The 20,637-nt window shown below is 40.1% G+C and overlaps 2 protein-coding genes across 6 annotated transcripts; both read right to left on the bottom strand.

Annotated features, from left to right (window-relative positions):
• Nucleotides 1-884: 884 nt before the first annotated feature.
• Nucleotides 885-7,973, bottom strand: LOC108897149 (acyl-CoA-binding protein). The gene is made up of 4 exons (XM_018696610.2): nt 7,824-7,973; nt 5,934-6,051; nt 2,672-2,734; nt 885-1,510 (listed from the first exon to the last, which is right to left on the bottom strand). Exons 1-4 carry the CDS (start codon nt 7,836-7,838, stop codon nt 1,437-1,439), a joined length of 270 nt encoding a protein of 89 aa, XP_018552126.1. The 5' UTR covers nt 7,839-7,973; the 3' UTR covers nt 885-1,436.
• A 1,707-nt stretch (nt 7,974-9,680) lies between these two features.
• LOC108897124 (UPF0538 protein C2orf76 homolog) lies at nt 9,681-20,585 on the bottom strand. Of its 5 annotated transcripts, XR_007814094.1 has the most exons (4): nt 20,229-20,582; nt 20,062-20,112; nt 10,542-10,623; nt 9,681-10,009 (listed from the first exon to the last, which is right to left on the bottom strand). XR_007814094.1 is itself a non-coding variant. In XM_051073770.1 (3 exons), exons 1-3 carry the CDS (start codon nt 20,356-20,358, stop codon nt 19,490-19,492), a joined length of 312 nt encoding a protein of 103 aa, XP_050929727.1. In that variant the 5' UTR covers nt 20,359-20,585; the 3' UTR covers nt 19,475-19,489. The 5 variants fall into 5 exon arrangements, 1 of the variants encoding a protein (XP_050929727.1); XR_007814097.1 differs by lacking the exon at nt 20,062-20,112 and having other exon boundaries at nt 20,229-20,581; XR_007814099.1 differs by lacking the exon at nt 20,062-20,112 and having other exon boundaries at nt 20,486-20,509.
• Between the last annotated feature and the right edge of the window lie 52 nt (nt 20,586-20,637).

Below are 20,637 nucleotides of genomic sequence, written 5' to 3'. Positions count from 1 at the left end.
GGTAAATGATTAAATCTGATCCGGGAAGTCCAGTTTGAGTATAAGATCGATATTCAGACACCAGAACACTGCACTTTTATAATGCTAGGAGAGAGAATTTTACTGTCCATCCAACACAGTCTCAGGTGATCCAATAAGAACTTTGCTTGAGGTTTAGGCATCACAGAGGGTTTAATCTGTTGGTAGACCAATTGTTACACTACCCTGCTCAGGAACTGAGAGGGAGGTATGCAGCTTGACAAGTGACATCCTCTTACATTCTAAAACTGATCCACATCAATTAATAGATAACTTGCATTGCATTCAGGAGTGGAAGACTGCAGTGATCTGGCTTTTGAAGGTGATGCCCACTGGTGCAAAAACCCTTGAGGCAAAGCCACAAACATGCCTGCACCTGTCACAGACATGAATACTGCCATTAGCATCATAGCTGACCCCAGGACCCATCAACAGACAGAATCCAAGCAGTGGGTCCTGGTGAGCAAGCACCCAGGTTATTACCTGGACCTCTAAGCGAAAGATGGCCACCGCCAGGGAGACCTGAACACAACAGCCCATCCCCTCCAGGATTGACCTAGGTGATGGAGCAGCCAAAGTTTCACATCCTACAAAGGCTGACCGGTCGTGCCAACTTTGTTCTCCCAGCCACACCTTCTACAGGCTCTCTGTGATACAGAGCTGCCACAGGCCAAATGTGCTCCGTTCATTGTCTGTTGACAAAAATGTATTCTTTGAATCACAATTTCTTTGACAGTTACATTACAGGATTACTTGGTAGACCTGGAACTACATGTAGAAATTAACCATCACATGATGATGATTTGTTCACTCAACTGTAAAAAAAAAAAAAAAGTAAAAAATTCTTCAAATCAATTCACTTCGTCTTCAGTTCTTTCCATGTTTTATTTTACTTCATTTTCAATGCACAGTTCCACTGCAATAGTCATTTAAACATGGTAATGCAATGCATTGCAGGTTTTTCCCCAGATGTCCCATATGTCTGCAGAGTTGCAGACCTATGGGTAGTGTGCAGAAAGAAAAAAAAGTTAGACCAGAAAGTCCACCAACACTTGCTGATTTCACAGGATGTGATTAGATGTGAAACTAGAACATCAGAAAATCAATGCACCAAAACAAAGCATTTAGAGAAAAATTATTTTATTTTGAAATGGCAGGATTCTGTGCAGATATTAGTTTGAAAACATTAACTAAAATATTACTGTACTCTGGTGGAGTTTTTGATCGTACATCAGTGATTATTTAGGCCACTTCAATCTCACTGGGACAACTAATGGCCCACCAGGTATTTACATGCATTGTATAAAGACACACTCCTTAGTTTAAAAGGTGTCTCACAGCATCAGGATGAGAGGACCAGTGGCTGTGGTCTCAGCCAGTGGTAGTTGGCCCCACCAGTTAGTGGTTATTATCTGACTTTAGATTCCATACTTTTGCTTTAACTCCTCCACCAGGTTGATGTACCCGTTCATGGCATCCTCTTTGCTCTTGCCTGTTAAGGGAAAATCAAAATGTATTCAAGTAAATATAAAGACAAAATAATACTAAATTACCATTGCTTCCTACTTGTAACAGTGATTTTTTTCCTTATTGCAATGTTGTCTGTCAAATGAAGCTTGATTACTGGTTTTGATGGATTGGGTGTGGATTTGAGCCTTCTCTCTGGTCTCGTTCACTGGCCATCAGGGATTGCCAAGATTAGGTTTAGTGAGATCAAACAATTTAAAGGATAAGAGAGAATATACATTTTAAAGAATGTTCCTGATTTATCACAACCTGAATTATATTTGCTTGGACTTGGCCACAGTTTCTATAGGTTATAATAACACTGCACTTCATAGAGTAATTGTTAATTGGCTGCATTTGTATATTGTGCAGAAAACAAAGTCAAGGAAACAAGTACAATAAATTATGAAAACTTGACCTAGAAGTGAGGGGTCATCCTGTTTGACCCATCCTTCTTCTTTCAAAATAAAAGCTGGCACAGTGGCATTTTGTTAACTACCAAATGGAGATGAAGAGCAGCATTTGGTGTTTGTATTGTGGTGACCATAAATGTCTAAAAATCACATTCAGTTACACCAAGGTTGGAAAAACACTGCTGCAAAATCACAAGTGGACTGAGTGTATCTGTAGTCCTAACAACTCAAATAGAGTGATGAGTCTTCTCACTGCTGATTGTGTCATGTAAATTTCATAAGTTGTATTCTCCTAGTTAAATTTTCATTCATAATCATTTTTTTTTATTTATATCAGGGACCAGGTACAAAATATCTTACAAATAGGCAAACATCCTATTCATATGTACACACACGCATACATAAACACACTTCATAGGAGCAGACACAAAACAGAAATGATATCAATACTTTAAGCTTAAAAACAATGTTTTGGAATCAGGACCTTCAGCATTTGGATCAATAGCTCATGAAAAATAAAGTGAAATGATTTGAAATCTTCCCATTCAGACTGTCAATCTTGAGATGAAGGCAGCGAAACTAAAAATAGATAAAATCCTACAAGTATAAGTTCACTTGCACAGAAGTACTAGAAACGGCTATAGAAAAGGTTTGCCAGGTACCTGAGCACTGTATAAAAAAAAAATTAATAAAAAAAAAAAAAAAAAAAAAAGTCCACAGGACTGAACGTATACCTTTCTGCTTCTCCCAGGCATCCCATTTAGCTTTCCCCGTGAAATCAAACATCCCAGGACGAGCTTAAGAGGGAAGAAAGACAAAAACAGATGTAAATGAAGAGGTTTAAGTAAATGAAACACGTTAGTAGAAACCATTTGTATTTGAGCTGAAAAAGCCTCTTGTTTCAATGTAGTAACAGGAGCCAAGTGGCTGACCTGCTACTCAGTTAAATTTAAAGCCTCTGGATGGCTGGTCACTAAAGAACAGAGACAAGATAGATGCCTTTAGATCAATGGTTCCCAAAGTGGGTGCCTTTAGTACAGGCCAAGGGTGGAGTGGGTTTTGGTTTAAAAAAAATAAAATAATAATAATACATACATATACATACACACACATCAGGAAGTGCAACAACCCCAACATGCTACAAAAACTTTTCTTTCTGTGTATAAAGAAAGAAAACGTGTAAACCCTGCCTTCTCCCCTCACATACAAGTACACAAGCACTCCCACCTTCACGAGCAATTATATTTCCTAAATGACTTCACGTTTTCACTTACTCTTCCTTGCAAAACACATTTTTGTAAATTCTGCATTTGACATACTGTATTAGTCACGGTTATATTATTTTTGTTATATTCTAATTAATAGGAATATATATACACTTCTCTTTCATTCAGTTAGCACGTTATTATCAGCTGGTTATGTAAACAGGACCATTCATCACTCATTTGGTGTCCACATGTCAGAATGAATGAACCTACTTCCGTCTCTCTCCGCACTCTTTATCCAGGTTGCCTGCAATGATTTTTGAAATCCAGCAGATGTCGCTATTAAGCAATACACCAACACTGTCAATAGTGTCAACACAGTTAGGGGAATGTGCCACACACTCCATGAGGCGTCATCTACCCATCACTACCCCTCACATTTCAGCAACCATTTTATTATATCTTCTCAAGGGACAATACTATAGAAATTATACTTGGATTTACTTTAGAGTAGTCAGTGTACAGCAGTCTAGATTTTACTATCCACTGAAAATCACTCAACACACAGCCATTATTGTCTAAAAGCTGGCTAGCTAGCCATACCTGTACATGTAGTTCAAACATGCAAAGCCACCTGTCCTATTCATCATGTTCATGTTTTTGTCTAATGCTAAGAATGTTAGTAACGCTTTCTTAGGTGATTCCGTGAATTCAGTTTCGGTCTCGAAGAGTGAGGGATTCACGGTGTCAGTTAAATATCTTTGAGATGGGACGTTATATTTTGGCAACATAGCGCAAAAGAGTCAGACACAGCCAATAACAACTTAACCAGATTTGGATTTGAGCTTTGTCACAGGAGAATTATTACAAATCTAACTTAAAGTCACCTTTCTCTTTTTCCCCTTCTCTCTCTCGTTCTCCCTCACACCTCAACCAGGAATCATATAACACTGAAGCTGTGACAATCATTTTCCCTTGGTGGGCCGTCGCTGCAAAACGTACACAGCGAACAATGTAGACATAACAGAAATGAGTCACTCTGCCCTGTCTCGTGTTCGGTTCGAAAGATTCTCCACCGTACAACAATAAATCAATATACATTATAATGCAAAGAAAGAGAATAAAATAAAAATATAAATATAAAAATATTGTTATTTATTTCCATGTTTTTTTTCTTTTGTTTTTTTGGCAAAGTTACATGGAGCCACTGCACAGGGGCTCAAGAGCTGCGGAACGCCAACCCCTACGCTAGCTATTAATGCAGAGGGTGCCGGTTCGATTTCTCGCTCTGCAATCTTGAGTCTCTTATGTGCTTGCCTTAGACTGTATGGGCGCTGCACTTCCAAGTTCCACCTATTGCTTTCTGTCAGCATTACCATATCAATTAATATTTAGAAAATCGATTTTTGACAGTTGTGTATCCTTTAAGAATCGTCCACATTTGCACAGCGTTGCATAAAAGAATTTTTTTTTTCCAAATTCCCAGACTCCTCTGTAGATTTTTAGACCCTATTTGACATCTGAGAGACACAAATAGATACATCTTTATCATGTAAAACTGTTTTAAAATCCAACATGTATGTTACAGTCTGACTATATATGCCAATATGTTATGAAATAATTGCCAAGATTTTAGCTAGGTACTGCTGCGCTTACTAATCAATTAAGACCAAACCCAGACAAGTTAAATGATTTTTTTTTTTTTTTTTTTTAAAAACACAAAGTTAACAGCTTTCTTTTCCCATTTGGAATCCTTGACCAACCAAGCTTTATATTTGGGACTGTCAAACTAGCCCTTGGAAAACTTGCATTTACCCACTGTAGTCATTCAGCCAACAGTCCTACACAGAAAGATGGATGATGTTCCAGGTGCAGAGGCAGCTCTGTGTAGGAGTGTGCACTGCATCACACACCATGCTTCTTGCCTTGCTTTTATAGACATCAAGCTCACCTTAATCTGTGTGAACTGGGACAATAGTCTGTAAATAATAGGGATGTGCACAAATAATCGATTAGTCAAAACAGTAAGGACAGTCTCTCTCTTTTTTTTTTTTAAAGACTCATCTAATTTTTATTTGACTAACTTTTATTTGGTTGGGAGTGGGAGGAGATTTACATTTTACTTCATAAAAGATGCAGAACTAATGTTTATGGTTCTGTTTCTGCCCGAGTGCGCATTTTCTCTGTGTGGTGCGAGCAAAACACTAGAACAGATAAGAAGAAGCGAACAAGCAACAGCAACAGCTCTAAAAAAGATCTTGATGGAAGCCAACAAACTAGTAATAACAACCGCTGCATGGACAGCTCTCACATCTGAGATTTATGTCACCGTCACCTGCCGTTACATGGATGTTGACCAGAACATTTCCGGTTCTGTGCTCCAGACTTGCAGCACTAAACACACTGCAGAGAACATCACTGCTAGTCTGAAGTGTGTTGTTGATAAGTGGGGCTTGGGAGGTTAGTTAGTGCATCTGTACACCACACTGCAAAAAAACATGACATGGCAACATATTGTTTTGGTTTGGGTGGAGGGCACGTCTTAACGATGACGTCACTACTAATCGACTTAAATTGGCTCGATTAATCAACTTCAAAAAGTAATCAAAATGCCCATCCCTTGTAAACAGAAATATTTCCCCAAACTCTTTTCTTCCAAACATATCTAGATCTGGAAATTACAAACATTAAATTCTGTACTGCATAGGTTCCCTGCACATATGACAGTGATGACACTGTATTGAGAGTGCTTAAGTATGTTTGTGGCATGAGGCAGTAAGAGCTGTCTCACCTGTGTTGACATCACCCACAGTGGCCTGCTTGAACAGGGAGTAGACCTGAAGCATCTCTTCATCTGTCGGCTTCGCCTTCAGTTGCTTCACCTCAGCTGCTGCTGTATCAAATTTAGCCTACAGGAGGAAAAGAAAAAATCATCATTAACAATACTGATGATACTTTTTAAAAATTTCCACAGCCTACAGTGGGTCAGTGGTCAGAATCACCTAAAGCAGCTTGCTGTTCTTTAAAACACATCAAATTAGTGAAATTAACTCCTGAGAATAGCACATTAATCAAAGTACCCAAATACACTCAATCAAAAAATGGAATTGTTGCAACAACTGCATTTGCAAACCGATATGGCAACGTTTATACTGAGCTGAACACTATACACAAGCTGGCAGTAACTGTAGTACATCTAATAGTGGTATACTAGTGATTATTTTGATTTCTGCTGACAATACTAACAGACTGATGGGGTGGACCCTTGGAACAAACACTAGCCCATTTTACAGAGCCTTTTCAAGATGGGAATATTGCAGCGTTATTCCGCCCCACCACTCTGTATAAAAAGAAAAAGAGGGGCCATATAACCCCACCTTGAAGCCGGCAACAAAGTCGAAGAGGGGAACTGACATCTATAGAACAAGGACAGCCAGAATTGCAGAACAGGGGTGTGACCTTTTAATGATGTGTTGTGTGCAAACCTGTACTGGGGGATTTAAAAACCTCTGAAGAAGAAATTATCCGCAAACATACAGCAACCAACATGAATTACACCTGAGGTAAAGTCTGAAAGCCTAAAAGCCTGAATTCCTAAAATCCTGAAATCCAGCCTGACCAAGACCAGGCTAGACTGGTAAATTTGATTTATCTACACTTACTTTATTGAATAGAAGTTTCTGAAAATTAGTATTTTGGCTGTTTTTAGTTTTTTTTTCATAATGTTACCATTTTATTTTCAAATAAAGAGAGAATAAAAATACATTTTCTCAACTTAAACCACCTCTGCTTAACCTCTTATCTGCTCCACCTCCAGAATTTGATAAGACAAAGATAATTTGGTTAGTGTGTGAACTTTACTCTAAACTGGTGTGAGAATCTGCACACACACTGATTTGAGGTTACATCAATAGAGCTACAGCACAGCCAGAGATATCCCCCAAATCTTGCCAGTGACACTGTGCATCTGGAGATGAATGCAGTGCAGCTCAAAAGAGGCAGAATCCCACAAGTTCAAAAACCTAATTGATTCAGTCACACTTGTCCACACATATCAAAGCCCCACTAGCTGTGCCACTATGTGCCAACTGGGCCAGAGGGGAGGACCATATTGAATACAATGGTGTCTTAACCTTAAGGGCACAAAAATACAACATGCAATCGGATCATGTAGGAGGAGCAAAGACCAGGCTGTAGGCATTGTTACTAGTCCCCACCACCACACTGTGACACAGTGAGGGAGGAACGTCTTAATGCCTGCACCATCTTGACAAATGCTTGTACTGGTCAGCTGAGCTCTTCACTATCGTGGGGTATACACAATTTGAACTGCTGACAGATATTACAAACCAAAAACATAAACTGTTAACAGCATAAACTGTACTCGCACACATGACCTCGCGGAATGAAGGATAACGATATACTCCAAACCACCATCACACAAATCCACAGTCCACTCTGAAACAGCAGCCCTTGTCATACATTGTAGTATCAGGGAGAGACAATACTCTCCTGTTTGATTGCCATGTGCTCACTGAGATTCAGGAAGTAAGACCCGAGGCTCTTTCATGGTTAGCACAGCACCAGCCAACCCCTTCCTCTGTCGCTTGTTTAACGGGAGACAACGGAATATGAATCAGTTTTTCAACGCCTAAATGTTGCTAACAAATTCCAAACCCACCTGGAGGTCGGCCATCTTTAGTTACAAGTCCGACAAAGGAAGCTCCTTGTTCTGCAAATTAACGCCTCAATGGAAGCTGAAGCTGAAGGGGTAAAGTCCACTGTCCCTTTCATCATGCAATAACTGCGCCTCGAAGACGCCCCCCTCACCCTATTGGCCAATTCGAAAACTGACCTAATATAGCGGTCATTCATTGGGTGGCGTGAAAATTGTGACCAATCACGCCCCTAGAATGAGTATCATGATTAAGGAACACATCCATGATAACGATTGATGACAGATAAGCAATTCATAGAGCGTTTATAAAACAAGAAGTAGTAGTTCTTATTACATCCATGCACCGACAAAGTTTATATCAAGGCACACATACACTCAGTGAAACAAGTGCAAAAACATATGAGCATCATCTCAGACTAAACATACGTTTTTTACTCGAAACAGAAAAACCAAAGAACGAAATGGCGAATGGAGAGAGGGTGCATGATAACACAATGCATCATGCTCATGCACATGCTCCACCAGAATTTGTCACACTTCTTCATCAGCCTTTCTCAACAGTATGTCATTCATATAGCTATAAGAATGGTTGTTTTTTTTTAAATGATCTAATATCGTTGTTAAGTCATTTATGTTTTTTAGAAGCCTTTAATGAGTTCTATTTACCATTAGCTGTGGATGTACATTCACAAAATGTGTCTAATGAGTCAGAACTAGAAAGTTGAAAAAATTAATTAGTGTTGGTGACTTTTATGTAATTGGATGAAACCAAGCTATGTTGACACACATTTACCAACGCCGCCACGCTTCTAATTTCTTCTGGCTGCTGTAGAGGATGACAATTTGTCTTAAAATATGAAAAATAACATCCAGGAATGCCCTTTATTTTTTGTGATACAAGATTGATTGATTTGAGTCACTGCCAGCGAAACAGAATAGTTCTGACCAAAAGTGAATAAACTAATCTTTACCACTTACGGAGCCGCTCTGGCACCATGTAAAGGAAGAAGTATTGCGTGGCTACAGGTTAATAATGGTTTGGAGCCAGATCCTATTCGTGGCCACGACTAGCGTGGGAACGGGATCATTAAGTTGTGGCCGCGCCTTAATTACGCATGGGGACGAGATTATTAAGTCGCCATGCTTTAAAGTTGGGTTGATGGATTTATTGACAGGGATATCATCGGTCGCTTTTTAAAAACATGGGTCATTTTGGCTTGATTTAATTTCATTTTAACCTTGGAATGAATTACAGTGAAATACTTCAGTCACTCGCCATTAAGTCTGGAGTCATTATTAGCTAAGACACTTTGTGAAGAATATAGAATATTTTTTTTCTTTCAAATGTCACCAGAAGGGGCTCCATGTCCACTGGTATTTATGTGAGCTTGATTTAATTTTCCATCCATTATCGTTATGACCTTATGTGGTATTAATGAGCAAAAAGTGACAACATTGGCCTTTCAGAATTTGTTATACATTTAGCAAAAAAGTCTTCATTAAGAACCAAGGACACATATTTTAGACTGCAACCAATTGCACTTTCCCAAACAGGATTTGATTACAAAAGAAAATGTGATCACTAGTTTCTGTCTTTTCAGTCTTTTCAGCTTACAGCACAACTACTGTAACCTCCTCCATAGAAGTCCATTGGAAGAGTAAATGTCATCACTTGCAGCTATGATGTATGTTGCATCTTACAGGATAAGCAGTTAAAGATATTCATATCAGTTTGTTTTAGAGCTTACTAGCATGTTTTGCTCATAACCATACTAACTGCAGTAAATTAACACAGCTCATGGTCTACAATGTAGTGCAGCAAATATTACAAAAACAACAATAACAACATTAAAAAAAAACTCCAGCTATCAGAAAACTTTATTCAGCATATTTTAAAACAATAAAGAGAATTAATGTGTGCGGTCACAATTACCAGAACAGAAAAAATAGAAATAAAAAGGCATACCAGTGTGGTGCATGATGAGCATTAATTTAAAAACAACCCTTCAAATTAAAACTCTTCAGAATTAACATGATGGCACCAATCTTGTCTACTGGTCCTGGCATGCTTGACTTTGAACTCTGCTCTGCAAGAATCTTCTGTGCTATTGGTCACCAAGCAGTTTTTGGATTTGCTTTATAGAGACCATAATCTTCTTTCCTGAAGAAGGCCACTTCTGTTTCATTTGCTGAAAAGACAAACACAAAAACGTCATATAGACTTCTATGTACCATTCATCAATATTAAGTTCTTGATATTAGTCTTATTCAAAGAATTATTATTTGGAAATTTTATTGAGCTTGTATGCTGGCCTAAGTATATAATTACATGAAATTCCAGGTAATGCAAAGCTTTATATGGAAATACTCTGACTACTCAAGCCTTGTCACATCAGTGGCAATTGGTTGTTCTGAGCAACTGCCTAGCACTCTGAAAATTAAAATAATTGATGCCCACGAAGCAAGGGAAGGCTGTAAGAAAATAGCAAAGAGTTTTCAGGTAGCCATTTCTTCAGTTTGTAATATAATAATAGCAGGCATCAGGAACAGTGGAAGTCAAGGTGAGGTCTAGAAGATCAAAAAAATCCTCAGAGAGAACTGCTCAAAGTATTGCTGAAAAGACAAATCAAACCCCTTTGACTGTAAATAACCTTTAGGAAGATTTAGCAGACTCAAGTGTTCCCCGTGAGTGCTTAATGGACAACAATGACAAACTCTCACCAACGCCTGCAGTTCTAAGGGTTTGGCCATCTTGCAAAATGAGCTTATCGTCGTCATCTAAACTCATCACCAGTTCATTAGTCTGCCAAAAGAAGAAAAATACTGGGTCAGTTGTTAATGTACAGATGGTTTCCAGCTCATTCCATAGTGGCATTCCATGCAGACCCAAAAGCCTAAATTTTTTATCTTATAGTTTGGCTTGACCAATCACAACACTTGCCAACTACCAACTCCAACAGTATAAACTAGGGATGCACAGTATATCAGTGGCTCGTGTATTTTTTGCAGGTACATCAGAAAATTATTGTTATTTTTCAAATAACAGTATTTAATAACAGTGGACAATGCAGAGTAACCCAGTCCTGAATGTTTTCATGGGGCTTTTGAGTAATTTACATAAATGTGCATTAATTTTCTGGAAACTTACCCTAACCATATAACCATAATCACTACGTGTCTAACCCTAACCTTGCACAATGACCCAAAAATAATTTTTCCACTTGAGGACATGGCTTTTCTCCCCAGTTGCACAATGTGTGCGCACATACAGACAGGCACGTTAATTTAAAGCAAACTTTTCTGCATTTTTACACCCCCTAACCTCTTGAATGAGGTCAAGAAAACTTGTGTATGTCCCGTCTCTTTTAAGGAGTAATGGCTAACAGTGCATTTAAAAAATACTCAGGGACTCAGAGAGAGGCCAGAGGGCAGAACCATTTATTTCTACATTTTGTCTTAGAATGCCAATCCCAGGAATTTTGTATAAGGGGGGTTAATTTGACAGTCCTGAGGGTTACAAATAGCCACAAAAAACAAAATAATTATTGGTTATCCTTTTCAACCCTGAAATTATGTATCAGTGCATCCATTGCATAAATTTAAGAAATTATTTTTCACCATTATCCTCACATGGAATCAAGTGTGTTTTGAAGTGTACTTCAGCTGGTGGTTTATTAATTTGCACTTCTTTGTAACCACACTTTCATTAATATGTGTTAAGTTGACAATGGTTGGTATGTTAACATCTTTGATTGCTGCCAAAATTTTAGCATGACCCTGAGAACAAACTGGCAATGGTATGACTCATTTTAGTGGCACATGCAGATTCTAAGCAGTATACAGCTGCTGTTAAACATAAAGGCATGTCAGTTGTATTTCATTGACAGGTGCCACTATACACATGCAGTTACAGTGTAAAAACAATAGGTAGCTTATGTCACAATGTTGTCACTCATAAAGTTTATATTTCTGTGGTTGCTAAGCCACCAGTCCCATTCCTAGCATCTAACCCACAATCCCTGAGAACTGTTGTAGGTGAGGTTTCAAGGCCAAGTTTGACAGTACAGCCAAAACAGTGAGCTAAAGAAAGCATATGAGCACCATAGACTGGAGGATATGTTATCAAAGATACTTTGGTTGTTAACCTGTGTAGACATGTGATGGCCAACTGTCCCAGAATGCTTTTCACATCCACCTGGGTGATGGCAGAGATTTTTAAGCTTGAGTTCAGATTAATTTGTCAGGTACAGTTGTGTTTAATTGTAATTAATCACCTCAGCTGAACTGATGGTGTTTGCAAGAATGCTGCTATCCAAATTAATCATCAGTTTGCGGGTGGGTGTGGCTCAGGATGTAGAGCAGTCGCCCACCGATCAGAAGGTCAGTGGTTCGATTGCCGGCTCCTCCAGTCTGCATGCCGAAGTATCCTTGGGCATGATACTGAACCCCAAATTGCCTCCAATGTGTCATCGGTGTGTGAATGTGTGTGTATGTACTAGATGTATAGAACAAGTGCTGATGAATGTGTGTGAATGGGGTGCATGTGATCTGTAGTGTGAAGCGCTTTGAGTGGTCGAGAAGAGTAGAAAAGCGCTATATAAGTACAGTCCATTTACCATTTGGACTCCTCAGTTGAATCAAATTCAATGGAGGAATTGTGCACCCACAACTGGTGTACTGTAATGCGAAAGGCCTACTGATTAGTGCATCTGTAGAAGTGGTATCTTGTGGAATCCACTTTGTGTCATATGCCACTACAACAAAAGTTGCATACCAGAGACTTTTCAATCTTGGTGTTTTTGAAACTGAACTGCTTGAGGACACTTAACCTTCAGACACATGCTTCATTTCTGGCCCAGCCATGTGATAGATACCTTTGCTCCATGTGCTTGATGAATAATTAGGGCCCGAGCAACGAGTTGCGTGGGCCCAACGGGGCCATGCAACGAGTTGCAAGGACCCTCTTGTTTTCGGTCTGTTTATTATTATTATTATTATTATTATTAGGGCCCGAGCAACGAGTTGCGTGGGCCCAACGGGGCCATGCAACGAGTTGCAAGGACCCTCTTGTTTTCGGTCTGTTTATTATTATTATTATTATTATTATTAGGGCCCGAGCAACGAGTTGCGTGGGCCCAACGGGGCCATGCAACGAGTTGCAAGGACCCTCTTGTTTTCGTTCGGTTTATTATTATTATTATTATTATTATTTTTTTTCTTCTTTTTCCGCCTCTTTGACCGCCTTTTTGAGGGCCTTAAAATGCGTCAAAACTCCTGAAAATTTGCAGACGCATCAGGCACGGCGAAAAATTTAAGAATTTAGGGGTCTTGAGCATGGGTGTGGCAAAATGGCCTCGGTAGCGCCACCTACATTTTTAACGGAACAGCCCCTCAAGCCCGTTGCGCCTAAAAATCTGAAAATCTGCACACATATGTAACATCCCATGACGCACCAAAAAGTCTCTTGGAGCCATATTCTAAACCCAACAGAAAGTATTTTTATTTTGACCGGAAGGTGAAAAAATTGTGTGTTTTTGGCCATTTCCAGGGGTCGCTTGAACGCGAACTAGTCCTAGACGCATTATCCGATTGACTTCAAAATTTGATAATTTGTTCTTAAGACATAGACGAAGTTAAATTGCAAAAGTTTCGGACTTTTCATTGAAGGGCGTGGAAGTTATGGCCCCTCAAAGTTCGATCACTCGCCACAAAACAGGAAGTTGCTTTAAATTTGCTATATTTCGGCCATACTTTGTCCAAACTGCATCAAACTTTACAGGATTGTTAATGGTACCTATCTGCACACATCCATATGTCAATATTCATACAATTGTTGTAGCACCACCTATTTATAGCAGGAAATGACATATTTTATAGTGTGATGTCCAGTTTCTAGACGGGTGACCAGATTCACTTCAAATGTTGTCAGGACAGACTTAAGGATTTTTGGAAGACTGGCTCCGAAAATTGTGAGTTTGGGTCGAAGCGTGTGCCGGTTCTGGCCCGTCAAAGTTCGGAAACCCAACTTCCTGTTTGAAACCTCAGATTTTGGGGTAACTTCCTGTTGCGACTCTCTACTTTATCCTACAGATGGAGCCATTGTATTACTCTTTGATGGGTTTTTGGAAGGGGGTCTCTGTGTGTGTGTGTCTGTGTGTGTCTGAGGGGGGAGGGGAAGAGGAGTTGATTGAGTCTGTGAGAACCTGCCACAGAGAGGTTACAGTCAGGAGAGCCAAGAGCTGTCACAGATGATGAGCTCTGAATAATATTATCACAGAAAATAATTAGCATAAAAGCTTTTATTTAAAATCTTTACATCTGGGAAGTGTGAACTGTTACGCCAGCGTGTGCCCTGCGACCTGCGTTGACCCCGCGGTTGCCGGGGTCCCGCGGTCGCCGCTCCCCCGACGGACGCCGGGTGCGAGGGCCCGTTCAACGCTGCTCGCAGCTTTAATTATTATTATTATTATTTTTTTTCTTCTTTTTCCGCCTCTTAGATCGGCTTTTTGAGGGCCTTAACATGCGTGAAAACTTACCAAAATTTGCAGACGCGTCAGGCACGGCGAAAAATTTAATAATTTAGGGGTCTTGAGCATGGGCGTGGTAAAATGCCCTCGGTAGCGCCACCTACATTTTTAAACGGAACAGCCCCTCAAGCCCGTTGCGCCTAAAAATCTGAAAATCTGCACACATATGTAACATCCCATGACGCACCAAAAAGTCTCTTGGAGCCATATTCTAAACCCAACAGAAAGTATTTTTATTTTGACCGGAAGGTGAAAAAATTGTGTGTTTTTGGCCATTTCCAGGGGTCGCTTGAACGCGAACTAGTCCTAGACGCATTATCCAATTGACTTCAAAACTTAATAGTATGTTCTTAAGACATAGACGATGTTAAATTGCGGCAGATTTTGAGTTTTTGTTGAAGGGCGTGGAAGTTATGGCCCCTCAAAGTTCGATTACTCGCCACGAAACAGGAAGTTGCTTTATTTTTGCTATATTTCGGCCATACTTTGTCCAAACTGCATCAAACTTTACAGGATTGTTAATGGTACCTATCTGCACACATCCATATGTCAATATTCATACAATTGTTGTAGCGCCACCTATTTATAGCAGGAAATGACATATTTTATAGTGTGATGTCCAGTTTCTAGACGGGTGACCAGATTCACTTCAAATGTTGTCAGCCCCTCCTTGACAATTTTTGGAAGACTGGCTCCGAAAATTGTGAGTTTGGGTCGAAGCGTGTGCCGGTTCTGGCCCGTCAAAGTTCGGAAACCCAACTTCCTGTTTGAAACCTCAGATTTTGGGGTAACTTCCTGTTGCGACTCTCTACTTTATCCTACAGATGGAGCCATTGTATTACTCTTTGATGGGTTTTTGGAAGGGGGTCTCTGTGTGTGTGTGTCTGTGTGTGTGTGTTTGAGGGGGGAGGGGAAGAGGAGTTGATTGAGTCTGTGAGAAGCTGCCACAGGGAGGTTACAGTCAAGAGAGCCATGAGCTGTCACAGATGATGAGTTCTGAAAAATATTATCACAGAAAATAATTAGCATAAAAGCTTTTATTTTAAATTTGTTGCAACAAATTCAGGTTTCTTACAGCATTTTCCTTATTGAAAACTAAATTCTACCTGAAATGTATCAATAAAAATCTTCTTTTGCAGTTAATGTCACCAGTTTATAGTTTAGTTTTAATAGCATTCCCTGTCACTGATGTGCCTTTAATTATCGGTTCTATCAGGGATCATTTATGTGTTTATCTTACGGGGGTGAGCCACCTCACAGGTTGGTTATATTACCTGTTGACCTCAGCTCAGTGAGCTAAGACAATGTTTAATGCAGTGTTTTTTCTGATATGAAAATGGATATTATTCAGCACATCTAACCTCAGCAGGCCCCTCTTCAGAAACTCATATCTGCAGATGTCAAAGCTGGCTCAAAAAATTAAACTGGCTTCAAATTAATTTTAAGGAATTGTAGGTTATTTTGAATTCATGTAATCTTTCTCCATCACCCTTTCTGTTTCTTTCCATCTCTCTACTCATCTTCTCCCATATGTCTCCCCTTGACCAAAGCTGAGCGTGGATTGATGCTGTCTTTACAGTTTGGTTTTGATCAGTTAGGAAATTTCACACGGGGTCAGCTGATTTTTTCGTGTTACTCAGTGTACGGCGACAGGAAAAGTGCACTAGGTCCACGGGCGTCGAGGTGAACCAGCTGAATATAAGCCACTCAAGTTGACGACAAGTGCATTGAAAAGTAAAAGCTGCTGGCCTTTACCTTTTCTTTGTCAAAGCGCCTGTTCGGCAAGTAGTTAGTAAAGTAATATTTTCAGCCTTGTCCACAGTCTCATAACATGTTTAACAGGAAGCACAGCACGCTGGTTAAGCTCATGGCAAACTGTTACTAACAGCTAAAATGAAAGCTTGTCTGTATGTAGTCTAACTGGTTAGTTTGTCACTAATCTCCAAATTTTGCAAATTGCTATAAACTTCACTCTCTTAAACCAGTAACAGTCTGAGCTGGACTGATAGGGGTCTGTATGGATAAAGATAAAATCCTAATGATACCCATCCCTACAGCTGGTTAGTGGCTTCGCCCTGACTTTAGGCAGATGAGATATTCACTGTTCAAATAACTTCATTATAAGCCTTGTTTAAGCATAAATGATTTATATATGCACCCAATAACAGAACTTAAAAAAATGCTTTTGCTCAAAGCTCAAAGCTTTTAAACTCAAGTTAAAACTGAGTTTTATCTCCTTTTGGGAGGGGGTATCTGTGTGTGTGTGTGTGTGTGTGTGTGTGTGTGTTTGTGTTTGTGTTTGAGGGGGGAGGGGAAGAGGAGTTGATTGAGTCTGTGAGAAGCTGCCACAGGGAGGTTACAGTCAAGAGAGCCAAGAGCTGTCACAGATGATGAGCTCTGAAAAATATTATCACAGAAAATAATTAGCGTAAAAGCTTTTATTTAAAATTTTTACATCTCGGAAGTGTGAACTGTTACGCCAGCGTGTGCCCTGCGACCTGCGTTGACCCCGCGGTTGCCGGGGTCCCGCGGTCGCCGCTCCCCCGACGGGCGCCGGGTGCGAGGGCCCGTTCAACGCTGCTCGCAGCTTTAATTATTATTATTATTATTTTTTTTCTTCTTTTTCCGCCTCTTAGATCGGCTTTTTGAGGGCCTTAACATGCGTGAAAACTTACCAAAATTTGCAGACGCGTCAGGCACGGCGAAAAATTTAATAATTTAGGGGTCTTGAGCATGGGCGTGGTAAAATGCCCTCGGTAGCGCCACCTACATTTTTAAACGGAACAGCCCCTCAAGCCCGTTGCGCCTAAAAATCTGAAAATCTGCACACATATGTAACATCCCATGACGCACCAAAAAGTCTCTTGGAGCCATATTCTAAACCCAACAGAAAGTATTTTTATTTTGACCGGAAGGTGAAAAAATTGTGTGTTTTTGGCCATTTCCAGGGGTCGCTTGAACGCAAACTAGTCCTAGACGCATTATCCAATTGACTTCAAAACTTAATAGTATGTTCTTAAGACATAGACGATGTTAAATTGCGGCAGATTTTGAGTTTTTGTTGAAGGGCGTGGAAGTTATGGCCCCTCAAAGTTCGATTACTCGCCACGAAACAGGAAGTTGCTTTATTTTTGCTATATTTCGGCCATACTTTGTCCAAACTGCATCAAACTTTACAGGATTGTTAATGGTACCTATCTGCACACATCCATATGTCAATATTCATACAATTGTTGTAGCGCCACCTATTTATAGCAGGAAATGACATATTTTATAGTGTGATGTCCAGTTTCTAGACGGGTGACCAGATTCACTTCAAATGTTGTCAGCCCCTCCTTGACAATTTTTGGAAGACTGGCTCCGAAAATTGTGAGTTTGGGTCGAAGCGTGTGCCGGTTCTGGCCCGTCAAAGTTCGGAAACCCAACTTCCTGTTTGAAACCTCAGATTTTGGGGTAACTTCCTGTTGCGACTCTCTACTTTATCCTACAGATGGAGCCATTGTATTACTCTTTGATGGGTTTTTGGAAGGGGGTCTCTGTGTGTGTGTGTCTGTGTGTGTGTGTTTGAGGGGGGAGGGGAAGAGGAGTTGATTGAGTCTGTGAGAAGCTGCCACAGGGAGGTTACAGTCAAGAGAGCCATGAGCTGTCACAGATGATGAGTTCTGAAAAATATTATCACAGAAAATAATTAGCATAAAAGCTTTTATTTTAAATTTGTTGCAACAAATTCAGGTTTCTTACAGCATTTTCCTTATTGAAAACTAAATTCTACCTGAAATGTATCAATAAAAATCTTCTTTTGCAGTTAATGTCACCAGTTTATAGTTTAGTTTTAATAGCATTCCCTGTCACTGATGTGCCTTTAATTATCGGTTCTATCAGGGATCATTTATGTGTTTATCTTACGGGGGTGAGCCACCTCACAGGTTGGTTATATTACCTGTTGACCTCAGCTCAGTGAGCTAAGACAATGTTTAATGCAGTGTTTTTTCTGATATGAAAATGGATATTATTCAGCACATCTAACCTCAGCAGGCCCCTCTTCAGAAACTCATATCTGCAGATGTCAAAGCTGGCTCAAAAAATTAAACTGGCTTCAAATTAATTTTAAGGAATTGTAGGTTATTTTGAATTCATGTAATCTTTCTCCATCACCCTTTCTGTTTCTTTCCATCTCTCTACTCATCTTCTCCCATATGTCTCCCCTTGACCAAAGCTGAGCGTGGATTGATGCTGTCTTTACAGTTTGGTTTTGATCAGTTAGGAAATTTCACACGGGGTCAGCTGATTTTTTCGTGTTACTCAGTGTACGGCGACAGGAAAAGTGCACTAGGTCCACGGGCGTCGAGGTGAACCAGCTGAATATAAGCCACTCAAGTTGACGACAAGTGCATTGAAAAGTAAAAGCTGCTGGCCTTTACCTTTTCTTTGTCAAAGCGCCTGTTCGGCAAGTAGTTAGTAAAGTAATATTTTCAGCCTTGTCCACAGTCTCATAACATGTTTAACAGGAAGCACAGCACGCTGGTTAAGCTCATGGCAAACTGTTACTAACAGCTAAAATGAAAGCTTGTCTGTATGTAGTCTAACTGGTTAGTTTGTCACTAATCTCCAAATTTTGCAAATTGCTATAAACTTCACTCTCTTAAACCAGTAACAGTCTGAGCTGGACTGATAGGGGTCTGTATGGATAAAGATAAAATCCTAATGATACCCATCCCTACAGCTGGTTAGTGGCTTCGCCCTGACTTTAGGCAGATGAGATATTCACTGTTCAAATAACTTCATTATAAGCCTTGTTTAAGCATAAATGATTTATATATGCACCCAATAACAGAACTTAAAAAAATGCTTTTGCTCAAAGCTCAAAGCTTTTAAACTCAAGTTAAAACTGAGTTTTATCTCCTTTTGGGAGGGGGTATCTGTGTGTGTGTGTGTGTGTGTGTGTGTGTGTGTGTTTGTGTTTGTGTTTGAGGGGGGAGGGGAAGAGGAGTTGATTGAGTCTGTGAGAAGCTGCCACAGGGAGGTTACAGTCAAGAGAGCCAAGAGCTGTCACAGATGATGAGCTCTGAAAAATATTATCACAGAAAATAATTAGCGTAAAAGCTTTTATTTAAAATTTTTACATCTCGGAAGTGTGAACTGTTACGCCAGCGTGTGCCCTGCGACCTGCGTTGACCCCGCGGTTGCCGGGGTCCCGCGGTCGCCGCTCCCCCGACGGGCGCCGGGTGCGAGGGCCCGTTCAACGCTGCTCGCAGCTTTAATTTTCATTGTGTCTGAAAATGCAAGAGAACATAATCAGATGAAGAGCATGGATATTGCCAGGTGCCACAGAGTGGAGAGGACACATGAAATTACAACCTTCTCAGGTTTGAAGAATGAATCACAATGTGTCCTCTCATTCATCAGCTACTTATCATTATAAGCCGATTACTTTATGAAATTTTTGGCTGTTGGTTATCTGTCAAGTATTGTTTTGACATTACGTGGCTAATGATGGGCAACTGTTTTATTGACACAACAAAATATATATGACATTTATGATCAATATATGGGGTGATAATGAATTTTTTGCAGCCCCACCAAGAACCCATAGGATGTCACTCTCAGACCATGACAGCCTTCTAGCTTTCTAATTTCTTATAAACAAATCTCACAATATGCTGGTTCAAATACGAATTGCATAAACTACTAGATATAAATTAAGGCATACATACCATACGCATATTTCCTGAAAGGAGGAGGAAGCCCTGGTCTTGTTGCAATATCTGTAAGAAGTGTATCATGACTGTACCCTTTTTCTTTTTTTTCTTTACTTTTTTTTTTTAACTGCTGATGACATATGATACGTTATGATATTATACAGCCTGTTATATTAACTCACCGTCCCTGACAAGCTTTATGAAGTCCTGCACCGTTTGGTCTAAACTGACTCCGTGAAACACCACAGGTTTGAAATTTCTGTGCTCGAAGGACCTCACTAGACGAACGGTGACTACAGCTTCCCCGGCCATGTTTGCTGCTGGACACCCCACTGCCAGTCCAACTGATGAGCTCTAATAAAAGTGCGTTTAAATGGCACTCTTCGAGTTAAGCTATTGCGTTGTTGTGGGATTTGCCATGCCTTTAGAAGAAACCTACCGGATATCTGACGAGGCCAGATTAGTCGACAAAATTCAGCAATTAAGACTCGATGAGTAGATAACCGAGCGCTCCTTCACCTACTCCACCGTAGTGGATCGCAAACCAACGTAAAGGGTAAATACCGCCACCTACTGTATCATGTTCAAGAC

This window comes from Lates calcarifer, linkage group LG1 (genome assembly GCF_001640805.2).
Source record: "Lates calcarifer isolate ASB-BC8 linkage group LG1, TLL_Latcal_v3, whole genome shotgun sequence".
Lineage (NCBI taxonomy): Eukaryota > Metazoa > Chordata > Actinopteri > Centropomidae > Lates > Lates calcarifer.
Note: the sequence above shows the minus strand (reverse complement) of the source record. Positions and strands in the feature narration are given on the sequence as shown.

Bases quoted from the DNA above. Each gene is read 5' to 3' on its own strand.
- LOC108897124 (XM_051073770.1), bottom strand. From the start codon at position 20,358: ATGGCCGGGGAAGCTGTAGTCACCGTTCGTCTAGTGAGGTCCTTCGAG. The intron at 20,113-20,228 runs GTGAGTTAATAT...CACTTCTTACAG, and splicing joins CATAAAGCTTGTCAGGGACG to ATATTGCAACAAGACCAGGG. The intron at 19,621-20,061 runs GTATGTATGCCT...TTGCATTTTCAG, and splicing joins TTTCAGGAAATATGCGTATG to ACACAATGAAAATTAAAGCT.
- LOC108897149 (XM_018696610.2), bottom strand. The intron at 2,735-5,933 runs GTGAGACAGCTC...TTCCCTCTTAAG, and splicing joins TGTGGGTGATGTCAACACAG to CTCGTCCTGGGATGTTTGAT. The intron at 1,511-2,671 runs GTATACGTTCAG...TTCCCTTAACAG, and splicing joins TGCCTGGGAGAAGCAGAAAG to GCAAGAGCAAAGAGGATGCC.